Raw genomic sequence first — 25178 nt, forward strand, 5'->3', positions numbered from 1 at the left:
GCAAGGGCATGACCGGCGAAGATGTAACGCGGAAGGGAGAGAGTTGTTTGGATGACGCAACAGCCGCCATAGGTACCTACTAATTTGACTTCCCTGGAGCGAGAAATTGCTACTGAAATCTTACTAATTCGAATACAAAACAATTATTATCGTACAGTTGTAGCGTCATTAGGTCAAGTACACGGGTATACTATAATGGTAAAATACTAGCAAATGCTGCCAAATTCCATTTCACGAACGCCGTCAACATCGGTCAATGGACAATGGCAAACCTACATCCATTCGCCCAACTGTTTTTGCCACGTTAATTAAAAAAGAAATAAGTAGGTAATAATGAAATTGGAATTGTATAACCGGTTACAAATAACACTATTCATTATGCCGTCGTAAACCAATCGATTATCGGTGTTTAAATAAATACTTTTTTTTAGTATTTTTATGTATTGAATTACTTTCTTTTAAGTATTTTAAATTCAATTCTACGGTACTGAACACATAAACTGTACCGTCCAATTTATATTAGTTGTTGATTATCTATTTTTTTTTTTTTACTTCATATTTTACTCACTATATGTGTATACCTGTGAGTACTAAAATCTTCAACTTGTTCAAACGAGTATTGCCCGACTTTACCATGTTACATAACCACTGTCTTTCTTGTTACTACCATATATTTTGTTCAGTTTTCTTTGATCTGAATGTCCATTCTTTGGGTTTATTCTAACAGTTTAAGAGTACTTGCATTATACACGTTTGCGATTATCCAATAATAACAATAGCATTAGTGTACGCTTACAGAGTATTGATTCCAATCGTATCTCATTTCCCTATTACCATACATATCTCTTATTACTTTTACCAAGGCAATCTAATTGCCTAGGTTCATTCTTACGAGCTTGCTGGGAATTTTCGAGTGCCACCAAAAACTGACTTCTGTCATGTTAAAGTAGGTATGCCTGTTAAAAACCGTAAAAACATATGAAACTCTCTGTCACACTCGTAGTATTTCTTTATGGCTTGTCTCAGGGTAAAATTAATATGGCCACTAGTCACGAACAATAATAAGTAAATATTATGGTAAAATATTTATCACAAATAAATGGTAAGGATTTCTCTATTCTTTTCTTAAAAACCTAGTTATCAAGACAAATAATTAATTTCAACATGTATTAGATTAAAATATATTCTGTTAGTTGTTACACAACAATCATCAATCTATGCTGTAAGCATTAATTTTCCAGACTAACTTTGTTGTTTTGAAGAGGTACTCGTCAAGTAATAGTTAACGAAAAAATTAACCTGTAGCTTTTTAACTGAATGCAATGTTTTCTTTAAATTTTGAAACATTGACTTCCATAGATAATTATAATAATCAGTTAAATTTAATGGGAACCGAGCATAGGATTAATAAACACACGGTAACAACAACAATAATAATAATAATATAAAAATATGGGCGGCGTTTGTTCGTTGTTAGGTGTATATGTGATGAACGGCGAATCTCGTTGAAACCTTGAAACTCATTGTCGTTGTAGGTATCAATTTTTACATTGCCATTCCGAATGAACAAAATGACCATTATTATCCAGTGTGATATTATATCCAAAAGAAAATTCACGACGACAACATAACGGACGTAAATTATAAGATACACAACTTAATAATTTAGTCAAGGCCGTTGTTTTTATGGGATCCATGTTGTGGTCCTTACAAAATATAAGCAAACGGAGAATAATGTTACAGATCTCGGCTATAGTTGATACTTAATACTGTGTTCTTAGTATCTGTCCTTTCCATGTGAACAGTGAAGACCACAAAAATGAAATCATAATTTGAATTGTAACCGACTATATTGTAATGAGAATGAGGCATTACGTGTAATTTTATTTTATGAAATAAATTTTATTTCAATTCATCAGACTTTTTCTTTCAGGTGGGATATTTACAAAAATTATTTTAAAAAAAAAACGTATTATATTATGAATGGTTTATGAACAATATGGTATTTATTACCACAGTTTTAGCCATTTACATATTTTTTTAACCGTTATAGTGAAAAAAAACTATGCGTAACAGCAGTATTATGACTACACCATCGTTTTTAGGACAAATACATTAAATTCATGTATTATATTGTTCTTGTAGACTTGTATAATACTATCTTTATTGGTTTAAAAAACAGCTTTTTAGTACACGTTAGATAGGAAATAAAACTTTTGATGGCCTGCATCCCGGTGGCGCGCTCTATAGACGGCGTGACCGCGATTGTAGGCTTCGATGCGTAACCTGTCTATCTATAACCGTTATCTGTGTTTACAATTGCAACAGTTTCCTTATCAGTTAGATAAGGTGTTATCATTTCAAACATGGATCGCGGTCGGCGGTCCGCACACGTGATAGGTTTTTTTATTATTGTGAATTGTGGGTTGTGTGTTGTTATTTGAAAAGTAATCTCCGACGAAACTTATATAAATAAAGTATACATTTTGGAATTTTTAATACTTATTTATTGTTTTGAAAGTACTAGACGTCGACTGTACCTAGTTAATATTATATACTTTAAGGTTTAGAGATCCACGATTGTGATCATGTCGGCTCCGGCTAAAAGGCGTTCGGTGCAACCACAAGAATCCAAAGGCAGCACGTCGGAAAATCTGGAAGATAATGTCGAAGAAAATATGGTTTGTTTAATAAAAAAAATTACATTTATATTGACCGACCAACATCTGACTTTTACATAATCTGCTGTATGCTAGATAGGTTACTAAACCATTGTAAATAAATGGTACTCAGTTTATCGCCTTCTTCTCTCGAACAACTTAGAACAGCTGATTATTGAGCATACTAACTTAATTAAATAAATTTATTGTTTTTCTACAAGCCTTATTAATACTATGATCATATAACAGCAGCTGTTGTTAATTTGTGTTTTTTTAGATGATCGACGTAGAGTTCGAAGGACGCAACCCCGAGAGTTCAGATTTCCATAGCGTCAAACAATTGTTACAACAGTTGTTTTTAAAAGCCCAAGTAAATCTTTCAGACATGGCTTCGATTTTGGTCAATCAACAAAGTGTTGGCAGTGTTATCAAGGTAATTCATTTATTTTATTAGTCTATACATAGTTGTTAATTGCAGAGTAACAATACTGCATAGCTTGGTGCAAGTACCAGTTTATGTAATTGGCAATTTAAACTATAATAAATCTTTGCAAGTACAGTAGAAACCATTTATAATGACATAAAAGGACTAGTAGAAATGTGATGGTTTAAATAACGTCACATGTTGTAAAATCCATAAATTTTTTATTATAATATAAGTAATATGGCTTAATTTTCGTGTATTGTTGGCACATACAATTCCAGCTTTTCTAACCAATAAAAATACTTAATTAATAAATGGATAAAAACAAATCTATTAAAATTTGGCTATGTAAACCGTTTCGTTATTATAAATTATAATCTATTCTGTACTCTGCAATATAAGTTTTTTTTTAAATATAATTCTTACTTATTGCAGTAAAAATTGAAATAATTCATTTTATCGAAATAAACCAACATTTGAAAACTATTTTGTTAATTGTTATAGCAAGTATTTAACGACGAAGATGATGACGACGATGATGAAGACGTTGATAGCAATCAAGTTTTTGGAATAACAACAGTTTTAAACATAACTGATCAAGTAACGTACAAGTTTCTTATCATAATGTTTTCGGAAAACAATTTATATATATTTTATCCTGATGCATTACAAATCTTTTCTTATTATGTTTAATTACAGAAGAGCGAGTGTGTAGAACAATTGCAAAAGTTACTACTGAATTTGAGCAAACAACACGGTGATGATAATGTATTCAATTTTGTCAATGATTTGTTTATAAATAAAAAAAAACCATTGGCATTATTGATAAATGAACGGTATGTTAATATTCCGCCCGCGATATCTGTGCCTCTACTACAGTCTGTCAGGTAAATAAATAAATTTGTAATGGTTTTTAATATTTATCATCTGTATGCATCCCCCTTTCACTTATCTGAGTGCACTTATAAATATTATACCACTGTTTAAATTTGATGTAAATCTTTTGAGTTTATTGTTTCAGTAAAGAGTTGACCAAAGCCAAGTCAAAGAACCCAGCCAACGATTTTTCATATTTCATTATGATTTGTAAATTGTACAAAATAAAAGAAAGCAAGAAAAATAAACCCCAGGAACCAATGTGGTCAAATGCCGAGGAAGAGATATTTGATGAAGTATACATATTTATTCACTTAAAGATCAGTTTTTAATTAAAGAAACTTATTTTTATCTAATTACGCTTTTCAGGAGGCAGAGTACAAGTTTGAATTCTGCGTGAAAAACGAAAAGGATTCTGGATTAGGCGGTAGCTGGGAAGAAGGCGATAGTGAAATGATTCCGTACAGACGAGTGCTACTGTTTTCAGCTGAAAAACTCGACTCTATTATTAACAAAATTAAGGCACTGTTAAATTGAAACGTTGTGAATAACAAAATATTGTAAAGTATCGATGTTTATTACTATATTATATAAAATAAATATAATTAAATTATGTTTGGTATAATTTTTTTTTTTTATTATTTGATAGTAGATGAATAATTAGCTACTTTAAATTGTTATTATATTTATCTGTTTTTGCAGTATTTAATATTATAGTTAAAAATTATATTTTAAAGAAAAACAATATTTTTTTTTATTGATTGAATAATCAATTGATATTAATTTTTATTTCAATGTTTTTTTTTCGCAAAACTAAAATTTAAGTATTTTTGGAACGTTAAAAGTAGGGTTATGTTATGATTTTGTACAAAAATAAAAACTGCATGATGAAAGTTGAAAAAAGAAATGACATCTCTTGGCTGTGGTTAATATACACAGTCCGTCACTAAAGTTTTAAGACTGATTTTTTTTTTAAATTTACTGGTGGTGCTAACTATCCGCTAACACTTGAACCATAAAAAAAAAGCTTCCTTGTATTGATTTGAAAAGTTTCATCGATGTACATATCGTAATTTAGGAGTTGGTACGGTTTTTTGTTTGTTAGTTTTTACACATTGTCATGGAATCTCATTTAAAGCAACGGTATGCGATTAAATTTTGTGTAAAAGTTGGTAAAGTGACTTCCAAAACGTTTAATATGATTCATCAAGCGTACGGTGTACTTTCTTTAAGTCGTTCTAATTTTTTGTTATGGTTTTCGCGATTCAGTGCCAGTAGAGAGAGCGTAGATGATGAGAGGCCGGATTGTCCAAGAAACAGCCACACGGGCAACAATATCTAAAGAGTGCGAGAATCGTTACAGAAACAACGGCCAACAATGGTCAGATTATTAGCTGAACTACAAGTTAATAGAGAAACAGTACATAAAATTTAAACCGAAGATTTAAAAAAAAAAAAAATTGCGCGCGTTTTGTCCTGCACAGTTAAAAAAGATGAACAAAAAGAGGGACGCATAGCTGCAAGTCAAGATCTTCTTGACATGTGTAAAGAAGATCCGGATTTTTTGAAAACAATTGTTACGGGTGATGAGTCATGGAGCTTTGCTTATGATCCGTTAACTAAGAGGCAGAGTGCAGAAGGATTGGTTCAAACTAACCAAGAGCAAAAAACTAGCATCAACTAAGTCTGATAAGAGAAAACTAAGAATGTACAAGATAATTAAATTTTTAAAGATTTAAATTAAAATGTTATATTATTTATTTAAAACAATTTTTTTTAGTTTAATTTAAAAAAAACATTTAAATCATATATACACGCTAATTGATTAGCAGTATCAATCGTACATTTTTTTACCACTAAATTCTTTTCCAATTATACTGTAATGTAATCGTGAGATTTAAAAAAAAGAAACACAAAACTATGGTTTATTTAATATCCTGATTTAAATTAATTTCTAACTAAACTAACAAACTTGTTTAGTTTATTTTTATTACATTTTAATGTAACAACAACTATTGCTAAAAACCATTTTGCAAGTGTAGTTCGCACATCAAAAATATGTAAGAAATTCACAATTAATAATAACAAATGATTCGACAGTCAACTGTAATATCCTAGTATTTTTATTAATCAAATAAAGATACAAATCAGATATAAATTAGTAGTAAAAAAAGTTTTTTATATAAATTAATGGTAGGTACAAAATAAAAAAATCCGTTAAGGAAATGAGGAATCTTTAGTAAAATAAAATGTTAAAATTACAGTAGTTCAAATAAAAATAGTATTGTTCACCAATTCTCAACTTAATACGCTAAAATAATTTAAATTATGAGTTGGCCAAATTCTACAAATACTGGGCAGAGTTGTACAATTAGGTACTTAATCTAGGAAAAATTACTTATTTCTTCAAATATTCTAAATAAGGACACGCTTCACACGGAACACACAAAAATTGAGATTTATCTTTGTTAGGCATTTATTCGTCGTCATCTTCATTCTCTTCTTTGCTTTCATCTCCAGCAGATTCTTCTTTTTCTTTCTTTTCTCCCTTCTTTGGGCGGCCGCGTTTACCAGTCTTACTCTGAAAAAAAAAATCAAATAAATATTTTATTTAAAAAAAAAAAAAACAGTTTTCATTACTTTTGGCTTGGGTGATTTCTTAGTAGCTGCTCCGCCAGACTTTGGTGGGCGGCCTCTACCTCTCTTCGCCGGGACACCGTCTTCATCTTTTTTTACTACCTCTTTCTTTTCTTCGCGAGCACGTTTTTTAGGTTCTTTGGAGTCCTAAACAAGCAAAATTATATAAGATATAATACACTGTATAAATTAATATTAATAGTATTTACATCGGACTTGGCGGGACGTCCACGCCTCTTTTCTACAACAGCTTCGGAGTCAGACATCTGAAAAATACATGAAACTACTATTAACATATTTCAAATTGTATACACATTATATTATGATAATTTAATTATTTTAATTGTCCCCCAAAAAAAAATATATACATATTTATATAATTTAATCATAAAATGATTAATTAATTGAAAAAACACCAAATCTAAAATGTTAGTTGAATTAATATATATTTTTTAATTTGAATAAATTAAAATAATCTTTGGTATAAATATGACTGTCACATTGTAAAAAAAAAAATTACTTCCAAGGTTTGTCAATAGATTATAAATTAGTATACGAGCGATTTGATAAACAAAACAATTCCGTCATGGCACTTAAGAGGGGAATCGTTTTTATTTTTCCAAAAAAAAATTCCGAAAGGCAAACGAAAAAAATATTATTAACTATTATTTCAACAAATCCATAAAATTCTGTCGACATACACCGACGCGAGTCGGACAAACGCGGATTGATTAAATTAATAAATCAACGAAATTATCGATCGGTCGAACAGTTTCGACATTTCCGAGCCATCAAACGTAACAACTTCAAAAATACCACATAAAAAAAAAAAAAAAACAAAATCTAGGCGAGTGTTGGCTTTTTTGGCGGCGGTGCAAAAAAAAACATCCGTTGTCCGTCGTTCGGATTTCGCACAAATATTTTAGCAAACGGTAACGTTATTTTGCGTTACCGCCATTAGTAATTAGCGTGTATAGAGAAAATCAATGAACGAAGGCCGGTATTGGGCGACGGGAAGAAACCGAGGACGTTGGCGCGGTTCAAACGGCAATAATTATTATTTAAAAAATTAATCGTTGTAGGTGTACGGAAAATAATAAAAATAAATAATTTACTTACGATAATTTGTTGAGAGATCGGTCGAATTTCCGTGGACGAAGCGACAGCGGACGCGAATTATTTGACTGAGGAAATTGCGAAAAGGGACAAGCAAACGCACAGCGAAAGTGTCTAATGTGAAATAATAAATAAATAAAAACTCTCCGCAGTCCGCTCAACGGTTCGAAAACAACATGTCGACTGTTGACAACAAAAACTCGGCCGGCCATTGGCCTGTTGTAATCGTAACCGTTACTGCCGTAACCGTCGCTGAGTTCTGTCTGATAAACACACATGTTGATGATAAGCGTTATCAGCGCCGCCGCGGACGAGATAGGACGAGTGACGTGTCTGTGAACTCTCGGCGATTTTGGTGTTTTTCTACGAAACTCTTCAATTGCTGTTAATTTTACTTATTATTTCGAGTTTATTAAACGATTTACCGAATTTTCGATCGAGTGAAAACTATCGTCGTCGACACAATACTTAATCCACAGCACGAATGGCGTTCAAACGGGATAAGAAAGAGGAGGAAGACGGTAAACCGATTTATGTCCGTTTTTTTCACACTCGTTCCTTGTATCACGCCCGAACGATACGATAATATCTCATCATTCCGTGAAAAACTTACCTATGTCATTTCGTCCTAACTTTATAAAAGATAAAAACTATCATCCCATAGTTCGACAATTGTTGTTTTTTGAGTTTTATTCAAGTCGGTTACAGTTCCTTCATACAACCTGCCGAGTGTTTTTTATTTTTATTGTTTAAAATGTTCTTTAAAAGTAAAAACAATTCCGCTTTTAAAGGAGGGAATCAGTATCAAAATCTTGAGAAGACCAGTGTTCTCCAGGAAGCGAGGACGTTCAACGATACTCCAGTCAACCCCAGAAAATGTATTCACATCCTCACCAAAATACTCTACATGATCAACCAAGTATAAATTGAAACATTTTTTTGAAATAAATAATTTAATTTTTACTGTATAATTAGGGTGAACAATTGAGCACCGCTGAGGCTACGGAAACATTTTTTGCCATGACTAAATTATTTCAATCGAGTGATAAAATAGTAAGGAGGATGGTTTACCTCGGAATCAAGGTAAGACAACAATTGCTTATAAAGTTTCATATCATATTTTATTAAGTAATATTTGATTATAACAAGGAATTGAGCGGTATTGCCAAAGATGTCATCATTGTAACGTCAAGTTTAACTAAGGACATGACTGGAAAAGAAGATACTTACAGGGCGGCAGCGATTCGAGCATTGTGCAGCATAACTGATGTATGTTGACATTAGTATGTTCAAAAATAAATTATTGCTTCTACTTTGTTTTGTTTTTTAATTAGGTATCCATGTTACAAACAATTGAACGTTACATGAAACAAGCGATAGTAGACAAAAATCCTGGCATCAGTAGTGCAGCATTAGTGAGCTGTTTACATTTGTGCAATAGCGCATCAGCGACCGATGTCGTTAAACGTTCTTTGAATGAAATACAAGAAGCACTGAACTCTGACAAGTAAATTTGAAATAAATGTTTTTTTAGTAGTGATGTAGCAAACTGTTTAATTTGTAACCCAAGTTTCATTCGGTTTGAAAATCAAACTCTATTAGAAATGTTAAAACCAAACTATTAAATTATTCATGCTGTATAATAAGCAAACTCATAAAAAGAACCTGACTAGGTGTTTATTAATAATTAATGAAATAAAAAGTATAACTATTATAACCTAAATACTTATAATTATAGTTTTTTTTATTATTTTTTTTTTTTTTATAGCCTTTATTGTATATAATTATAGTTTTAATTTGAAAAATGACATGATTTTTTTTTGTATTATTTGGGTTAAAAAAAATTTATAAGTTTGATTTAAACTCTCCAAAATAGGGTTTGTTGAATCACTTATGTTAAGTATGCTCTAATAAACACTTGTTTTCAGTGTTATGGTACAATATCACGCGTTAGGGTTACTATTTCATTTAAGAAAAACAGACCGCTTAGCAGTATCAAAGTTGGTCGCTAAGCTTACCAAAAGTAATATGAAATCACCATTTGCAGTTTGCATGTTGGTAAGTACTGAGTAATTAATATAAAAATGTACTTTAATTTGTTATGATTCAATTTGCTATAATCATTTATTACAAATTAATATCTGTCTATGTCAGCATGTTATGTATACAATTGTGTACACTAATAAATAAAAATAATAAAAAACATTTTCTGCTAATTAAAATTAAATGTTGATTATTATTTAACTGATTGTTTTTGTAAGAAAAAGAAAAATTTGAATTTAATTGAAAATAGTTCAGATTAATTTACTTCTTAACTACTGTATTTTTAGATAAGAATGGCTTGTAAGTTGTTAGAAGAAGAAAATATTCCTCGCTCTGAATCTCCTTTATTCGAGTTTGTCGAATCATGTATTCGCCATAAATCAGAAACGGTCGTGTATGAAGCCGCTCATGCGATTGTCCATTTAAGTGGTACTGGTGCAAGACATTTGGCACCGGCCGTATCGGTCTTACAACTATTCTGTTCATCAGCAAAGCCTACTTTACGTTTTGCCGCAGTGCGAACACTTAACAAAGTATAAACATCTTTTGAAAACAATTATTGTAGTATCGAGTTGTTACCTACAAACGTTTATTATTGTAGGTCGCTATGGAACATCCGAGCACTGTAACTGCTTGCAACTTGGATCTTGAAAACTTGATTAGTGACTCGAACCGATCGGTTGCCACATTAGCAATAACGACTTTACTGAAAACGGGATCAGAGGCGTCAGTTGATCGTCTAATGAAACAGATTGCTACGTTTGTAAATGAAATTTCTGATGAATTTAAAATCGTTGTTGTACAGGTAAAATGTTGTAAATTTATTTAAATATGATATTGCTAAAGTGTATTATTGTTTATAGGCCATTAGAGCACTATGTTCCAAATTTCCTCGTAAACATTCAGTCTTAATGAATTTTCTTTCCGGCATGTTAAGAGAAGAAGGCGGACTTGAGTACAAAGCGTCTATAGCCGACACAATCATAGCTATTATAGAAGAAAATCCAGAAGCTAAAGAGACCGGTTTGTACAATATTGATACCCTATTTAATAAATGCAATTTTTTTAATGAGATTTTTTTTAATGTTTTTATTTTAATAACTAAAATAGTGCAGTGTATTTATTGGCTAACAGAACTGCCATGAAAAGTGTATATTAATAACATATTATCTTAGTAGTATTATTATTACAATTATTAATCACCTACCCAAATAATATGATATTTTCGTTGATATCTTTTTTGTGGAAAATTGCAGGGTACATGTTTTAATGTTTCGTGCTCTGATCTAGTTCTTTTAGAGTAGATTAGAACCCTAGTGACAAAAAGAAAATTGTCTCTTGTAATGAACATGGGAGTCTAAAGGGCTAAATAATATTGTGTGCACAGTTAGTAGTGGCTAAAAAGTAGTAGGTTTCGTCCAAATATATGGAAAATGTTTTTTTGTAGTCAAGTCCTAAAATGTATTAGTTGTTATGGAGAAATTCTAGAATTAGTCGTAAAACAGAGAAAGTTTTTACAACGGTCACCTGAAACACATTAGTTTTTGTAAGAGATGACGATATATCTATGGGTTTTTTCTTCGTTAATACATAACTTATATACTATTTTAGGATTGGCTCATCTTTGCGAATTTATCGAGGATTGTGAGCATACTAGTTTAACAGTTCGTATTTTACATTTGTTGGGCAAAGAAGGACCTCGAACCAAACAGCCGTCACGGTAAATACACTAAAACCCTGGTTTTTTCAGATTATTGTACAATTTTTGTAATTGTTTAATTTATATTTTCAGGTACATACGATTTATTTATAACCGGGTTATCCTAGAAGGCGCTGTTGTGAGAGCCGCTGCTGTTGGGGCGATGGCTAAGTATGCTGCACATTGTTCAATGCTCACCGACAGCATTAAAGTACTTCTGAAAAGATGTTGTCTTGACGTTGATGATGAAGTCCGGGATAGAGCTACGTTTTATAGTCAGTTGTTGAGTTCTAATAATCGACAATTAATAACAGACTATTTGTCGGAACCAATTCATGTAAGTTTCGTCTCCTTTTATAAAATGAAAACAATGTGTCATGAAAACTTACCGTTATATTTCGAATATTATCACAATAGGTTTCTTTGCCGGTTTTGGAAAAGACATGCCAAGATTTTGTTGCAAATCCAACAAAAGAACGTATAAATCTGAGCGAATTGCCATTCGATACTGACGTTAAAGCGACTCATGCTGAATCTACGAGGAAAAATATTGTTGATAAAACTATTCAACCAGGTATGTTACTCATAACAAAAAACATACACTTTTTTTGTAAAATAAAAAAAAATGTACATTATTTTTTTATCTATACAGTAGAGCCGCCTGTTAAAACTGTAGATATTCAAACGCTACCAAATTTGATTAGCCTTAATGCCGGCACACTGTTCAAATCAACGAAACCTACTATGTTGACTGAGCCAGAAACTGAGTATGTGGTACGGTGTATTAAGCATGTATTTAGTGAACACTTAGTACTTCAAGTAAGTAACCATGACTATTGAATAATTAATCAAATTTGAGTGAAGTTTACTATATTACTTTTATATAAATATTTAGTTTGAGATTACCAATACCTTAGACGACCAAATTTTAGAAAACATTAGTATTGAGTTAGACATTAGTGAAGGCTTCTGTCTCTTGGATGAAGTAAAAATCGCCTCTCTAAAATATCAAGAAACTGAGAATGTTTATGTTTATCTGAAATTCCCGGATCATCCAGTTGAATCGATTGGTGAGTTTATTTATTTCTTTTAACAACGTTTATCATTTTGCTTGGATGTGGAACTTGGAAGGTATAATTTCTACTATGATGTTTTCTCTATTTTTTTGTTCTCTTTTTGCATCTTGGTCTCACTTAAACCGCCATACTGACTTCTTCATGTAGGAAGTTTATATAAATCAGAAATTATATCTGGAAAGTAGAAGCCAAAAATGAATAAAAAATAGTTTACCCTTTCTTCTTTAAAATCGAGAGAAACCACTTAAAAATGAACACATTTTTTTACTGAAAGCTACGACATGTTATAACTTTTTGAAAAAAAATATTGAAATACTTTTGAATTTGTACGGAATATTTTATAAATAGTGTTATCGATATACGGTGAAAAACCAAGAAAATATAGCTGATCCTTTCTCCTAAATGGGATGGGTAGAACTACGACAAAAACCATAATTCTAACCATATGGCAGATTTATTAATACCCATTTTAAGTACTATATGTATACGCTGGCAACTTAAAAAATTATTTGAGTAAACCAATTCAATATCTTCAAAACTATTCATATTTATACTTATCAGTTTTTACTATCTACAGTTATGCATCAGTGTTTAATTTTTCACTTTCAGACATAATAGTTCCTAAAGACTTGAACTTCTCCGACACCATTGTGTTGAAATTTGGTTTACAATAACCCAACCCTTTTTTTTTTCAGCGAGTTTTACAGCTAAAATGAAATTTATCGTTAAGGATTGTGATCCCATAACTGGCGAAGTGCAAGAAGGAGACGGCTACTTGGAAGATTATAGGGTAATTTTTATTTTTATTATTAACGGAAATTTTAAACAGATATTTTAACAAATCGTTTAAACTGCAGTTGGAAGATGTGGAAGTCACTTTGAAAGACCAAATGATGAAAGTAAAATGCGGAAACTGGGACACGTTATGGGAAGAAGCTCAGAGTATTTGTCACGAAGTACAAGAAACGTTTGCATTACCTCTTACCGACGATGGTCTGATGTATACTATTAAACAAATAATGTTATTCCTTGGAATGGGTGCTTCCAACAACTCGGACAGTGTACAACCGCCAAATAAATCGTCCCACACAGTTAATTTAGCAGGTAAATATACATTAAATATATTATGGAATTTGTTTTTAAAAATTTGATGTTTACTTAACACATTAATAACACTAGGTTTGATGCGAGGAAATCATAAAGTTCTCGCTTTAGCTAAGTTAGCATTAAGCGATAACAGTGTTACCATTCAACTGACTGTACGTACGATGGACGAAAGAGTTGCTGACCTCGTTGTGTCTACACTTGATTAATTGTCTATAGACAATATTAAAAGATCCTCGTTTTTGGGGTGTTTAGACCCATAATTAAACATACTATTATAATTCATTATTCATAACACTCAATTTATATTTCAATATATTTACTGATACATATTTTATTTGCAATTGTATTATAAGTTATTGGTTATTATATTATTATTTTTATTAAATAAATTTTACACTTGCAGTTATTTCTTAAGTGATAAAATTTAATATGTTTGTTTTTTATTACACTTATATAAAATAGTGGAGTTAAATGTAAATTTTAATTTATCAACTTTTTTTTTAAGAAAATTCAGAACAGAGTATAGTTTACAACCTAATACTTGTGTTTTTATATTGGTAAGTAGTAATTCTAAAAAAATTATATTATTTTGTGTATTCTTAACTGTTTTTATTTATGCTACAGTTTGTTTTATAGTTAAGAATTATGATTTATAATTTACAAGAATTTTGCTAAGAGGATGTATAATTAGTTAAATATAAAAAAAAAAAAGGTGTTTTCAGTAAACGTCCAATAATTTGTATCGAATGGCATAAGGCATAACTAGCTGACATTTTCTTTATAAATCATGAATATTTTTGGTTTAATGCAATTCGTTTTTGGGATACTGCTTCTTTGGAAGTACCTATCAGCTAGAAAAATCCTAAGAATAATTTTAGTTTTTGTTCCAAAATAGTATTGTACAATGTATTCAATAAATTAGTGAACAGTTTTTTATATTAATAGTAGAAAAAAATTTAAGAAAACCAATTTCTCCCAAATCTCAATTTAAAGCTATAGTGTATAGTTTATACAGTATACTTATTCAAAATAATGAGGTTTTTTAATTGTTTTATTTATCAGACTGTTCTACAATAATTTAAATACCATTTTAAAGATGATGTTATGTTATGTTGAAAACCGTTTGTGAATGAATTAATACAACAACTACTAAGGAATGAAAAAGAGCTCAATTCGCCAATACTTATTAATGTACATTTTGTTTTAAATTAACTTTTTCTTTAGTAATTTGTTTCCAACAAAGTATCTTTCAAACGTTAATGTCTCCAACATTCATTATCGATATTGTTATACTTTTTTTCGAAATAATATGAAAGTACCGTTTTAAATTTAAGACTTCAGTTTTCTTCAAAAATGTTTTACTATGTTCCTACACAAACCAAGTTTTGCCACTTATTGATACACTAATAAACAGTTGAATTGGGCGATTATTATTTTTATAAGACTACTATAGACTATAGTGATGTCTGTTTCCCACGTTAATTTTCATTATTATTGGTCAACTATTAAATGCATATATTATGACGTATTGTATTGTAAGTTTTCAAATTTTCAAAACCTAACCTACCACTACAAAAAAAAAGACTGTTAATGAAGTCCTCTCTTATAAATAAATAATAATAATTTATTATCCATTAACTATTGTTTACATCTATTATCTATTATTATTTATATCATTTGGTCGATAACGATTAACGGTAGTAACCGCGAAACCGGTTATAAACCAGACCCAGAAATCAAAATACTCAAATGCCACATGTCAAAATAAATATCTCGAATTGTGATAAGGATAACAGTTGTGGGATAATATCGCACTGGTGAGTTATTAAATGTTACTCTATGGTTAATTTACTCAGGTAAAACGCTTGTAGGTGTCTTCATGTTGTTAGGAATACGTGACGTCAGGTGAACTCAACGTCGCCCTACATTAATGCCGTGTAAATCGCATCAACGTTGCAACTATCCAGGATGATAACGCCGAAGCCGTTTACTTTCCATGATCCGCTGTAATCTTGTCACACGTATCAACACACCTAGTTGACTGCAAGTTGGCCGAACCGTGATCGAAAATTGTTCAATTTGCTGTGGTGTGTATACGTTTCATAATTTTTTTTTGTGAAAAGTTCATTGCAAATTCTACATGTTGGTCAGTGTAAAAAACCAGCCTTCAGTCGTCGATTTAATAGTCTATTGTTGAATTACAATCGGGAAGCAACAAAAAGTGAGTTTTAAATGCCGAGGGTCTAACAACCAACCGGTTGTTGTTGTACTTGGCTAGTAAGGAAACGAAGAAAAAACGTTTTTAACCGTCGTCAACTATTAAAGTATTGTTGTTTGTCTGTGATTTTAGCTACGTCAAAATGGTTCTACTGGCTTCGGCGGTATGTACGAAAACGGGAAAAACAATAGTATCGCGGCAGTTTGTCGAAATGACCAAAGCCCGCATTGAAGGTTTGCTGGCAGCGTTTCCCAAACTGATGTCTACAGAAAAACGTCACATTCAACATACATTTGTCGAAACGGATTCAGTGCGTTATGTTTATCAGCCATTGGATAAACTCTATATGTTACTGATCACAACCAAGACCAGTAATATATTAGAAGATCTAGAAACGCTAAGACTGTTTTCTAAAGTTGTCTTAGACTGTTGCAAGTATGTATCTCAAAATAATGTTTTACAGTTGCAAGTTAATTTATATTTATGGTTTCTTTTTAGATTGGTAGACGAGAATGAAGTGTCAAAGAAATCATTTGACTTGATATTTGCTTTCGACGAAATTGTTGCCTTGGGATATAGAGAAAGTGTTAACTTAGCACAAGTAAGAACATTCGTGGAAATGGACTCGCATGAAGAAAAAATGTACCAAGCCGTTCGTCAATCTCAAGAACGCGATGCCAAAGTTAAAATGCGTGAAAAAGCTAAGGAGTTACAACGGCAAAGAATTGATGCTGTTAAAAAAGGTGTTCGCATGCCAACGTCTTCATCAAGTCCATACAGCAGCATGTCCATGTCTCCAGTCGCTGAATCTGTATACGATATTAAAGTGTCTAAACCAGAACCTCCTAAATACGCTAGTAGCAATAAAGCTTTGAAATTAGGAGCTAAATCCAAGGATGTCGACTTGTTTGTTGATCAACTTAAATCTGAAGGTGAGAAAGTCGTACCGCTCAACAAAAAACCTACTATCGTACCTTCTTCATCAAGTATTCAGAGTGATGTTCATATTAAGAAGGAAGAACGTTTGGTAGCAATAGTCGGTCGTGATGGTGGAGTGCGTAACTTTGAGTTACACGGTTTGATATCATTAAGGATTTCCAATGAAAATTATCAAAAAATTGTATTGCAATTCAATAACGAGTCCGGAAACATCCCTTTACAAACTCATCCAAATGTCGATAAAGAATTATTTAAAACCAATCGTTTGATTGGCTTAAAAAATCCAACTAAACCTTTCCCATTAGAATCTGAGGTAGGACTGTTGAAATGGACAATTCAGTCTCAAGAAGAGTCGGCTATTCCCCTGTCGATTAACTGTTGGCCAAGTGAAAATGGTTTTGGAGGTTGTGATGTAAATATTGAGTACAACTTGGAGCACAATGACCTCGAGTTGAATAACGTTACTGTGACTGTTCCGCTGCCATATGGAAACGCGCCAGTCATTCAAGAATGTAGTGGAGTTTATAGTTATGAGCCCAAAAAGAATGTTTTGATTTGGTCAGTTGCTGTAGTCGATTCTTCAAATCCAACAGGTTCTATTGAATTTGAGTCACCAAAATCTGTCGCAACAGATTTCTTTCCAATAAAAGTGGACTTTAACTCAAAATCGGCGTACAACAAAATTAAACCTGTTGAAATTAGAATGGTCGACGATAACACTCCTGTGAAATTCACTACAGAAACTTCACTGTTTACCGGAAATTATGAAATAGTTTAAATACATTAGAGATTATTTACATTGTTTTAAAACATCCTTATTATTTTATTATAAACGTCTTTTATTATACACATTAAAATACGCTCTAAAAATATACACAGTTAAATTATTTATCATTATTGTTATAATTTTATATTTTATTCATTAGAGCTATTTTGTGAAGCCGATAACAATAATTCTTGAACTTCTTTTAAGTATGATATCTGTGAACGAACTGTACTTAAATATTGTGGATATGTCAGTGAGCTTAACTCCTGAGTTGGTACTGGTTCTGTTCTTGTAGGGTATACCATTAATGGGATGTAACGTTGACTACTCATACCTTAAAAAAAAAAAAAAAATTAACTTAAATATTTTATTTGCTATGAAAAATATTAACAATTAAAGTTTTTTTGTTATGGCCTGGGCTCGCTTAATATGCTTAATATTTATTTATGGTCCAGACAAAATGTATACAAAGCAATTATTTTATAATATAAAACATTATTATTAAAAGGCAATACAAAAAATATATATTTATTTTTCAAGCATGTCAAGCTCATGTTCACAATATTTAGTAATTTCATAAAATATATAATATTATTTGAGTATTAAATTTTTTTTTTTTTAAATCTATTCTGTAAGTATACTTATCTATACTCCAACTATAATTTTAATTTACTTGTAAACTTTAGTTTACAAGTAAAAGCTTTATTGTTTTTTTAATAATCTCTATAAACTTGTTTCAGTGCATAAGCATAACTGAGAAGGTATTAATGTTGTAGTTTCAGTTTTTGTTAACTGTTCATGAGTTAAAAAGGTAATTAAACTTCCACAAAAAAAATGCAACTATAAAATGAGTCAACTTGAATCAATCACACTTGTATTATTTTAAATATATTTATAAATAACCAAGATAGTAGATAGAAATAAATACTGACTGTTTTACTTGGTTTCTTAAATAATATCTTGATAAAAAAAGAGATCATGCTGACTCACAAAAATGTTAGGGTGTTTTAGGTATAAATAAAACATTTGTTGGCCTTAAAAAAAGTTAGTTAGATTTGGGTTATTTAGCCCTCCTGCTACTAGATACACAATGGGAATATGGGTGCTTTGCTCTACCCGGTGATATACTTTGAAATTCAGAATAAACTAAAATGAACAAATATTTTTATACCTTGTTGCTGGCATTCAATTGCTGTTTTCAAATTGTATTCAATTTGGTCGCAAATGGAGAAGAATTCTTCTATGGCTTTTTCAAATCGAGGATTTGGCATATCAACAGTTTTAAGTAACCCAGTATCGATATAATGATTTTGTTGCAACGTGTATGAAGCGGCTCGTAAAACACAATTTAAAGACTCTTTGAGTTGATTGACCTGTGTTTTTACTTTAGAAATGTTGTCCAACTTTTCTTGTTGTTGTTGCTGCTGTTGCTGTTGCTGTTGCTGAACTTGCTGCATGGGCGGTCCTTGGGGTGCTGACGGCGGAAATCCGGGCATAGACATTCTAAAATTGTATTAAAAAAAATTTACAAATACCGCTTCGCTCAATCGATTGATTTAAAGCAATTAATAGCTAGAATGTTTACTACAACGATTTTTTTAAATAATGATTAAGTGAATCAATAAACAAAGAAATTAATTTTATGATAATTAACTTTTCTTCATCAAAAATTAAATACTTCATTTATTAATACTATGGAGTTTGGACGTCTCTGTCAGCCACAGCTATTATAAATATTGTTTACAGGCTATAAGTGATATCAGTAATTTTAATTGATAATGTTCTTATCACGATGAAAAACTACTGGTAGCTACGATAAAAACGTGTTAACAGTACTGTGACCACCCTGGAAGTCGGTGTTTATGTTGGCGTTTCTGCAGTTGTTAAAATGATAACGCGACCGTCTAATCGGGATTTCCCGTAGCTGCTGTCTCGCGCCTCGGGCAGTCGGCAGTCAGTCATTACGATGAGCTGTAGTTGACCCGTTTATGTTTTCTCACTATCTGTTATCAGTACAGCGCGCTGATTGTCAAAATATTTGAGAATATAAAATAATTATTCTTGTTTAGTTTTAAACGACCAACGTTTAATTTTTCTAATAAGTCGATCGTTTCCCGTTCAGACCGAACACCGCACAGCCGGAACAATGGCTGACGACGACGGAAACATGGAAGAGAACAACGCAGGGGACATGAACACCAAATTTGGCTTACGAATACGTGGGCGCAAAGGTGCTCTAAAAAAGAAGAACGTCTATAACGTCAAGGATCACAAGTTCATACCTCGGTTTTTCAAACAACCTACATTTTGCAGCCACTGCAAGGATTTTATATGGTAAATATTAGCACTATATTATTTTCTACATTTAATCTACTAAAAGTCTAAACAAAGCTACTGTTATTAGTTTTAGACGATTTTGATTAACGAAACCACTGGCTTGGCTAGTTAATAGTGCTAAAAATTAAGTAGTTCTTAAATTAAATGATTCATAGGTTTTAGCACCATTTATCTGCTGTCAAAACCTAGACAAAAGTCTATCAAATTAAAGACACTACGAAAATGATTAGGGTATGGGCACAATTTGTTATCATTATTCATTCACAGTGTTTACTTATAAAAAAATGTATCGGAATTTGAAACGCAAAGCCTAGCCACTGCAGATAGAATAAAAAAAAATAATTTAATTGAGAATAATAAGTTATTGACTAAACTAAAAATCTATCTTTTAAAAAATAAAAATATGAATCCTCTGTAATTCTTTATCAAGTATGTAAATTTTTAAGTTGTTAAATAAACTTAAGTTAAAAATGATGTTTTTAAAAAAAATACTTAGTCCACTTTATGTACCTACATTAAATCTAAAAATTTAATAAAAAAAAAAGTGCCTACCTTTTTTGAGGAAAAGAGTTAATTATATTTTTTTGACTGTATATTGATAGGAAAAAAGAATACCTCAAACAAATTTAGAAATAACTCTTCTATTTTTTTTAATGCTTTTGTTAAAAAAAATATGTTAATTTTTTAAGGGGGTTTTCTCGATTTTGAAGGGAGGAGCTTGCACTTTTAAGCTTTTGGTCTCTCCAGGTTCCTAGGGTAGAATTTCTGATGTACAGATTGTGTATACAATATATAAAGAAATCAGCTCAGTAATTAAAAAGTTATATTGGGTTAAAGAAAAATTAATATCAGCATATTTTAATGTAGTTACATTACATATAATTATCTAATTATCTAATAAATCTAAAAAGTGTCTAATTACGTTTTTATATCAGTTAGTCGAAAACAGGCCATTTGTCTGTCGGTTAAATTATTATATTATGTGTTTTTGAATAGCACCCGTTTAATCCATAAAAAAAAAAAAATATATATATATATATCAATATTACAATAAATAACGAAGATTTATTAAGTTAGTAAAGTTGTTTATCTCGGCTATTTAAAAGTTCAAACTAAGTACTTGCATTTATGATACCTTGTATCAACCAAATAAGATTTTTTCATTTTTAATATTTCGAAATAATCTTAATGTATTTAAATTTAGGTTTTTATTTTCGAGTAATACGTAGTGCGCATGTTTTCCGGCTTTAGACACCACGATTTATGTGCAGTAGTTTATAGTGATTGGTTATATTATTCCTTTTATATGATATAATGTTATACAGGTACCCCGAAGGCACTTTAATATTGACTTCGGATATCGATTGTGCCACATGCCATTTTGGCAGTACGCTAAATAATTAAAAATATTGTATACATCTCGTCTCGTGATTATATAAGGCGGATTTACCCTCCGGTTTTGGAATAATGAAAAACAGCGACGATTATTCATTTGTGTTTTCGATCGATCCGACACTCTTATATAGGTACTAGAGGCGTTTAAAATCATTTTCTCATCACCACTAAACAAGGTGCTTTAGTCATAGTAAGTACCCCCACAGCGGTTAGATTCGTGCTTTGTTATATCATATTTTAATTACCATGGCGTTGTCAAGATAAATTATTATTATTGGCCAAAGCGCGCCTTGTATATATTATAATATTATCATGTGTGTGTATTTAAAAAGCTCTATAAATTATCGGATGTTTACACGACATCCGATCCCTTTTTTGTTCTGCTTTTTTTTAAGTCGGATATTTCCAGAAATCTCAATACATTTTTTACAGTATAGTTGTACCTACTGTATTTGAGTTTAACGTATAACACATCAAAAGTCATATCTGCGTGTCAGCTTTAGTCTGCAAATATCGTTACGCAGCACAAAACAATTTAGGTCATCGTATCGATTAACAGAACGCGCATTGTCTTTCATCATCACCATCATCATCGTCATATATTATGTTTATAATTTATTTATATATATACATACACATTGTACACATCAAATTCTACGAATATACGTTTCTATGAGCCATTTGAGTGATAGAAGAGATACCTTCAAAAATTGAAAATGTTAAGACATTTTTTTTCGAACGAATTACTTAATCTATAAATCTGTTAAGAAGTAACCATTTTTGTCATGGCTAATAATGCTAATATACCTGTATTAGCATTATTGCCTCGTCAATGATTTTGCGAACTACAGGCGTTGTGTCCCATTTAATTTTTTTAATTGGAAAATTTAAATAATTTATTATTCATTTCATGAAAATATTTTTTGTTGACTTAAAAAATGATTTTTTATGAAATTGTAAAATGGTAAGCATGTATATGATCTTGACAAAGAAAACCAGATTAATAAAAATAAAAACGCCGTAAAATATAATGAAAATAAACCTTTTTTTGTTTAATTTATCAAATGCAGATTTTTACACTCTTCCAGAAAATACCAGAAGTAAATAGCTTTTTCGCAGTTTTAAAAGTTCAATTCTGAGAAAAACACTCTATAAAAGTTTAAATAACGAATAATGATTTACAAGTCGATCTTTTGTGTGAGCAATAATAAGAACAAAATTACTTTGAATTTCAAATAAAAACTCAACGTGTATTGTGTATACTCTTCGATGGTTCCATTAATGGAATAAAAATAAATTGAAAATTTTAACTTTGTACATTAGGTTCTTAAAGATAAAAATCAATTACTTTGTTCCACGTGTAATAGGAACTTTTAAAAATTGAAACATCATTCATTAAATTAATTTATAATATAATATACCGAAACATAATGTGTAATTAATAATTATAAACTAAATCCAAAATTAATTTAAGTTTCTAAAGCCTTAAAGTATACGACAAAAATGTGTTCAATGTATACTACAGTAGATTAATAATCTAATATATCTATTTTTCGTCTATTAAATATTGCGCATTAAATTTTATAAATTATAGTTATAAAAAAATAGAATTCAGAAATTGTCGATAAAATTACGATTTTAAATGCATTTCAATCCGTTCCCTAGGGATGAAGGATAAAAATAGGTACTGTTTGTATAGAAAAATATATATAGTATTTATCAATTTTGTTTTTAAATGTTGTTTTAAGTTAAATGCCGTTATGGGGTTTGTCCAAGAAACATAAACTGCCTTTCGACCAACCCTCGGAGATTCATTTCAGAGCTTTGTAGTTGTGTACTTAGAGTAAATTAATTAGTGTTGGTTTGTTGTTGTAAGTAGGTTTGATTCCGGGTTAGTATTAGTTAACTAATTATTATTATTATTATTAGTTAAAGTTTTGTAATTGTAAAAGTGGTCTTGAGTCGTCAGTCCTTTGCCTATCCTTAAAACCGTCGGAAAGTGATATATTAATACAGTTAATATCGCATACAAATTCGGCAAATCTGCTGTAGTTTAATATTAAAAGTTAAACCGCCGTAAGAATTAAAAAAAATACCGTCTTTACAAACAGCGAAAATCTACATTAAAAACACTTGTAAAAACACTTGAAGGCGTGTTTTCTATTTATTAACTTTGCGGTTCTACTAAAATAGAGTACTATATTGCCAAATGTATGTGTGTATTTTTTAAGTAAACAATAATTCTGCATTGTGATATTGTTTTATTTCCGATGGTAATTTTGTAATTCTTGAATATTGTAAAAAATATTTTTGGTTTAAATTTTTTTATTTAGTTGTATAGTTTTTAAAATGGTGCATTTTGGTTTACCTAATTATCGACTACTAACTGTGTACATTTTTGAAACATAACTTAAAATTACATTTTTATTGAACTTAACTAGTTAAATTATAGGAACAAATTCGAAATTTATAATTAACTGACAAAATTACTTATAAATGAAAATCTGTGGTTAATTTTATATAATATTACTTAAGTAAATAGAAAACAAAACATCATTATAAAACCATTACTTTATTTTTTTGAATTTAAATTAATATACTATGTTTATATAATTGTAATATGCCTGGTAAAATCAATATTATTGTATGTTTTGAATGATTAATAATGTTGGTATTTTATAAATGCCAAAATATAATTGATACCTATAAGGTGTTTTTTGGTCACTCTGTTGTTAACTATGTACTTGTCATAAATTAATAGAATTATTGCTCAACACACTCATTTGACGATTTTAATTTTAAACTAAAATGATTACGACATCAATTAGTTTATTGTTGTCTGATAATAACTTCAGTTTTGACAAATTTATACAAAACATGTATTAATGTATAGATAGAAGAAAGACCAGTTGCAAACATGTTCATGTCGTTTTTCTCATCATCAAATTCGATTAAGCTTAAATTCTGAGTAACGCTAATTAAAATAATAATTTTTTTATGAAACAGCAATGTCTTGTGACGTAAATGACTTCTTCTTTTTGTTTTAATTTGTAAACCAGCTAAGCGTGTATTATGTTCCAGTATCGTGTTGCAAGCTATTATATTTTAACAATCTTAATTACACCTCGATACAATTTATATAATCGACATTTTATGAAATAACTCCCAATTAACTGCTTTCCATAACGTTGCAAAAAAAAAATGTTATACGTTACAGGTGATTCTGAGATACAGTTTGGTTTTGTTGATGTAATTTATTAATTATTATTATAGTAATACAAGTATTGATGGGTAATAAAATAACCTTTGAGGTACACTTTTTTTTTGGAGAAGTAATTGTTGTTAGGTTATAACTAATAATGAATGTTGAGTTAAAAATACAAAAAACGAAAACTTGAATTTCAATTTACCTCTGATTTAATCATAAACTATATAATGAATTTATTTAAAAAATGTGTTTTAAATTCTGTACAAGCTTAATGAGCTAATACATGTTGAGAAACTATAACTTTTAAAAATATGTCACCATTTAACTATTTGATATGAGAAAAATGTTTTTTTATTGATTTTTAATATAGTTTAATACAGTAATTGAAATATAATATTTTATGTATATTTTTTAAACCAAATAAACTATTGTGCTTCTATCTGACTTAAATCTCGTTGAGCTAAAGTAGACATAAGTATAAATATCATGAGTTCGAAATGTTTGAAGTTGCAAAGTGAATGGAAGTGAATGGATACGCATGGAAACTAGGTGTGGAATTTATAGGTAAAGCGAATTTAGCATTTATTGATCTCATGATAGAAAATTTTGTTTAGTTGACTTGCGAGTGCGTTTAATGTTATTATCGTTTAAATCTAACCTATGGCCCCGGTAACGCA

At 30.4% G+C, this 25178-nt stretch overlaps 6 protein-coding genes across 13 annotated transcripts in view; 4 read left to right on the plus strand and 2 right to left on the minus strand.

Annotated features, from left to right (window-relative positions):
• Window positions 1-2357: 2357 nt before the first annotated feature.
• LOC126843049 (protein BCCIP homolog) lies at window positions 2358-4585 on the plus strand. The gene is made up of 7 exons (XM_050580355.1): window positions 2358-2477; window positions 2565-2681; window positions 2938-3093; window positions 3589-3684; window positions 3784-3971; window positions 4106-4256; window positions 4330-4585. The coding sequence occupies exons 2-7, from the start codon at window positions 2589-2591 to the stop codon at window positions 4495-4497; spliced, it is 852 nt and encodes a 283-aa protein (XP_050436312.1). The 5' UTR covers window positions 2358-2477; window positions 2565-2588; the 3' UTR covers window positions 4498-4585.
• Window positions 4586-6052: 1467 nt separating this feature from the next.
• On the minus strand, window positions 6053-7881 carry LOC126843118 (histone H1.01-like). The gene is made up of 4 exons (XM_050580461.1): window positions 7717-7881; window positions 6807-6863; window positions 6601-6744; window positions 6053-6541 (listed from the first exon to the last, which is right to left on the minus strand). Exons 2-4 carry the CDS (start codon window positions 6861-6863, stop codon window positions 6437-6439), a joined length of 306 nt encoding a protein of 101 aa, XP_050436418.1. The 5' UTR covers window positions 7717-7881; the 3' UTR covers window positions 6053-6436.
• A 142-nt stretch (window positions 7882-8023) lies between these two features.
• On the plus strand, window positions 8024-13967 carry LOC126843119 (coatomer subunit gamma-2). Of its 3 annotated transcripts, none has more exons than XM_050580463.1 (17): window positions 8024-8234; window positions 8505-8632; window positions 8689-8796; window positions 8863-8982; window positions 9048-9220; window positions 9642-9771; window positions 10044-10289; window positions 10358-10561; window positions 10620-10779; window positions 11368-11476; window positions 11549-11792; window positions 11873-12029; window positions 12108-12274; window positions 12351-12525; window positions 13227-13321; window positions 13389-13635; window positions 13711-13967. In XM_050580463.1, exons 1-17 carry the CDS (start codon window positions 8198-8200, stop codon window positions 13842-13844), a joined length of 2634 nt encoding a protein of 877 aa, XP_050436420.1. In that variant the 5' UTR covers window positions 8024-8197; the 3' UTR covers window positions 13845-13967. The 3 variants fall into 3 exon arrangements, with proteins under 3 accessions (XP_050436420.1, XP_050436421.1, XP_050436419.1); XM_050580464.1 differs by having other exon boundaries at window positions 12111-12274; XM_050580462.1 differs by having other exon boundaries at window positions 11873-12274.
• Window positions 13968-15496: 1529 nt separating this feature from the next.
• Window positions 15497-17689, plus strand: LOC126843313 (coatomer subunit delta). Its single transcript, XM_050580739.1, has 3 exons — window positions 15497-15859; window positions 15989-16291; window positions 16355-17689. Exons 2-3 carry the CDS (start codon window positions 15999-16001, stop codon window positions 17571-17573), a joined length of 1512 nt encoding a protein of 503 aa, XP_050436696.1. The 5' UTR covers window positions 15497-15859; window positions 15989-15998; the 3' UTR covers window positions 17574-17689.
• Window positions 17611-19310, minus strand: LOC126843314 (mediator of RNA polymerase II transcription subunit 29). 2 transcript variants are annotated; one of them, XM_050580740.1, is made up of 3 exons: window positions 19216-19259; window positions 18733-19064; window positions 17611-17895 (listed from the first exon to the last, which is right to left on the minus strand). In XM_050580740.1, exons 1-3 carry the CDS (start codon window positions 19242-19244, stop codon window positions 17711-17713), a joined length of 546 nt encoding a protein of 181 aa, XP_050436697.1. In that variant the 5' UTR covers window positions 19245-19259; the 3' UTR covers window positions 17611-17710. The 2 variants fall into 2 exon arrangements, with proteins under 2 accessions (XP_050436697.1, XP_050436698.1); XM_050580741.1 differs by having other exon boundaries at window positions 17612-17895; window positions 19240-19310.
• A 197-nt stretch (window positions 19311-19507) lies between these two features.
• Window positions 19508-25178, plus strand: part of LOC126843115 (protein kinase C, brain isozyme) — a 77445-nt gene continuing 71774 nt past the window's right edge. For all 5 annotated transcript variants that reach the window (XM_050580455.1, XM_050580456.1, XM_050580454.1 and 2 more), the window contains exon 1: window positions 19508-19895. In XM_050580455.1, coding sequence (XP_050436412.1) covers window positions 19708-19895 — 188 coding nt within the window. In that variant the 5' untranslated portion in view covers window positions 19508-19707. The remainder of the gene's footprint in view (window positions 19896-25178) is intronic.

The sequence above is a fragment of the Adelges cooleyi genome, unplaced genomic scaffold (assembly GCF_023614345.1).
Source record: "Adelges cooleyi isolate 19-005CV unplaced genomic scaffold, UGA_ACOO_1.1 ACOO_flye_CR_arks_rails_tigmint_CR_PRNA_574, whole genome shotgun sequence".
NCBI classification, from domain to species: Eukaryota; Metazoa; Arthropoda; class Insecta; order Hemiptera; family Adelgidae; genus Adelges; species Adelges cooleyi.